Source organism: Papaver somniferum, unplaced genomic scaffold, assembly GCF_003573695.1.
Source record: "Papaver somniferum cultivar HN1 unplaced genomic scaffold, ASM357369v1 unplaced-scaffold_29, whole genome shotgun sequence".
Classification (NCBI taxonomy): Eukaryota; Viridiplantae; Streptophyta; class Magnoliopsida; order Ranunculales; family Papaveraceae; genus Papaver; species Papaver somniferum.
Window position 1 is genome coordinate 991,475 of NW_020639929.1, and position 3,106 is coordinate 994,580.

The 3,106-nt window shown below is 36.3% G+C and overlaps 1 protein-coding gene across 1 annotated transcript; it reads right to left on the reverse strand.

Annotated features, from left to right (window-relative positions):
* Positions 1-959: 959 nt before the first annotated feature.
* Positions 960-2,840, reverse strand: LOC113341360. The gene is made up of 4 exons (XM_026586267.1): positions 2,372-2,840; positions 2,000-2,140; positions 1,495-1,655; positions 960-1,394 (listed from the first exon to the last, which is right to left on the reverse strand). The coding sequence occupies exons 1-4, from the start codon at positions 2,838-2,840 to the stop codon at positions 960-962; spliced, it is 1,206 nt and encodes a 401-aa protein (XP_026442052.1).
* Between the last annotated feature and the right edge of the window lie 266 nt (positions 2,841-3,106).

The following is a 3,106-nucleotide window of genomic DNA, read 5'->3' on the forward strand; positions in this document are numbered from 1 at the left end:
CCAAAAAACATTCTCATTTTCCATGTCTATCTTTGAGTTGCTCCAACTAATCATTATTATGAATCTGTAATTCCAAGCAAAAATAAATCAAACAAAAGAAAAGAAACAAGTCAGAATTTGCATATTTACCCCCGCTTTATATTGAAGAAGTATGCAACTACGCATACTAATTAGACGCATAAGAACTTACTTCGCCATCCTCCAATGCCTCATCCTCCAATACACCAAGTTCAAATCCTAATACATCTTCTCCAATAAGCCCATTTTCCTCATCCAAATCTTCTTTTCCTACATGGATAAAAACCATCGAAGTTAAATATGAAATTTAGATATTCAACTAAATGCAATATAGGCACTTACCAACTCCAAGGTCCCAATCACGAGTTGTTATCACCGCCTCAGCATTTTCAGGTAATAAGGAACTCCGAAATCGATCAATTACCCTTCCGCCAATACTAAATGCAGATTCTGAAGCGACGGTTGAAATAGGAATTGACAAGATGTCCCCAGCCATTCTTGAAAGAACTGGAAATCGTTGCTCCTGGCCTTTCCAATACATTAGGATGTCGAATGATGGATTCCGTTGACAAGGATGTTTCTCACTAAGATATAGATCTAACTCTGACAAGTCAGATTGCAGATCACCACCACCATTTTCCTGTGCTGCAGCGTATTCCTGCATAAAACAAGAAAGAAGTTAGAAATGAGAGCAAAGTACTAGTTATCTTCTATGAGAACATAAAGTACAAGAACTTCACAAACACACCAGATAAAACACAAAATAATACAAGACCACATGTACGTAATAAATAAGCTTCAAAATTACCTCGTACCACTCACTTCCTTGATGGGCAGAATTCCCATCGGTTTGAGTACCCAAATTCTGAGTTCCAATTCCAGAAGCTCTTGAAAAGATGCAATACTCATTATAAAGTTTTTTCATTTCATCACGCACATCATTAACTTTTTTCTAGTACTCTTACATCAGGATACAACTTGGAGTAAGCAAAGTTCAGATAATGAAGTTTATATCTAGGATCTAACACAAGTGCAATAGCCAATATAGGACTCAAGTTCGTCCAATAACTGTTAAATTTTTCTTGCATCTCTTTTACCATCTCCCTAATGTAATCAATATCATTTGTACTTTCTTTTTTGAGTAACACCTGAACTCGACAAACTCCTTCAAAATAAAGATTGGAAGTAGGATACTTACTACCAGAAAATAAAGTCGTGAGATCATAAAATGTCTTGAGAAACTTTGTGACAACTTCAATTTTCTCCCATTCTTCATCAGTTGGACAGTCTTCATAGTCTGGATCCACCTCCTTTAAATGAGCAAAAACAACTCTATAAAAAGACAGCTGTCCAACATGAGATAAGTTGAATTCCACCTGTATAAAACAACACCAAGTGAGTATACTATAAACATTAATACAATCTCTAACTGTATAAGTATAACAAAATAACAGTAGAAACCCACCTTGTGCTCACGTCTTGACGAATACCCCTTCTTGTTCCAGACATTCCTAAAGCATCAACAATGTCCAAGAATTTTTGTTTTCTTACTTGAGACTTTTTAAGGGACTTCACAGACTTTCTTATCTTAAGCACAGCTGGATCAATCTTCATAAGTCCATCTTTTACGATAAGAGCTAAGATGTGAGCACAACAACGCACATGAAAGTATTTTCCCTTGTTAAACAAGATCTTCTTCGCAACAAGTCTGCTTTGCATAATTCTAGCACAAGCTCCGTTATTTGCAGCGTTATCCAAGGTGATGTTGGATACTTTATCTTCAATTCCCCAATCTTCTATCATCGCAAATAGCATGGCAGAAAGATTTTCACCTATCAAAGAGTGGAATGGGTAAAAGTTAAAACTCCCAATTAAGTAATTCACTTGTATGAGGTGGTGGAAAATCTCAAGACTAAAGCAAATAAGCAATATATAAATATCACATGATAAAATAAAAGATGTCATGAATTAAGTGCTTAACCTGTATGAGGTGGTGGAAGTTCACAAAAATTCAGAAGATACTTCTTTAACTCCCAATTTTGATCAAGATAGTGCACAGTTAAGCTTATATACCCTGTAGTCGTAACAGAAGTCCACATGTCAGATGTTAGACACATCCTACCTGCAAGGATAAGTCAAATACATCAGCAAATATTATGATAATCAATCACTCATACATACAAAAGTAAGAAACAAAACATGTCACCGAAATTTGAAATTCTGGACTGCAACATACCTGGAGCAAGTTTCAACATGTTTCGAATACCTTCTTTTCGTGTTTTATGTCTTTTGATAACATCAGCTTTCCCAGTATTCCTTGATATTGGTTTAGCATCCTCATTTAGATAAGCACATATATCCCTAAATTCTTTCCATTCCACCAACGAAAATGGGACGTTTCTTGCAATGAGTAATGTTGAAAGAAGATCCCGGAACTTCATTTGATCAAATTTGCGTACGCGGGTAGACAGCTGGCCGTTCTTTGCAGATAACATCATCTGCCCTATGTCCTTAGACTGACGCTGAGGACACACATGCCTTCTCATAGATGAGGTTCCGCCTTTGCTGCTTTCATATTTATATCCAAATTTACAAGCCTTACACACTCCCTTCTCTGTTCCATCTTTCTCTTTAACGCGGTCAAAAAAGTCCCAAACATCAGATCTAAGTCGAGATTTCTTTGAATTGTTTCCTTTCTTTCCAATTGAAATAGCTGTAGGTGCACAACCAACAGTTGCAGAGACATTCTCAGAATCTACCATTTCAACATCGTCATCCTCACTACTCATAATATCGTTATACTGTTCTTGTACACTTGACATCCTAGAATAATGGAGCCACAAAGAATAGGTCAGAGTTCTAAACAATCAAACAACAAGAGTACTCCGATAGATGAATAAAGAAACCTATCTCAAAAGTGAACTAAGAAGTGAGATGATTTAGCCAAGTACAGATAATTTGTACAAAATACAAGTCATTAAGCATAACCTAACTAGTAGTCACTACCCATATCCTTAGATTCTCAATCAGGTGAATTCTCCCTGAAACTTTGTCAGCTTCTCCTTAAGCTAATCAAACATAGACACAT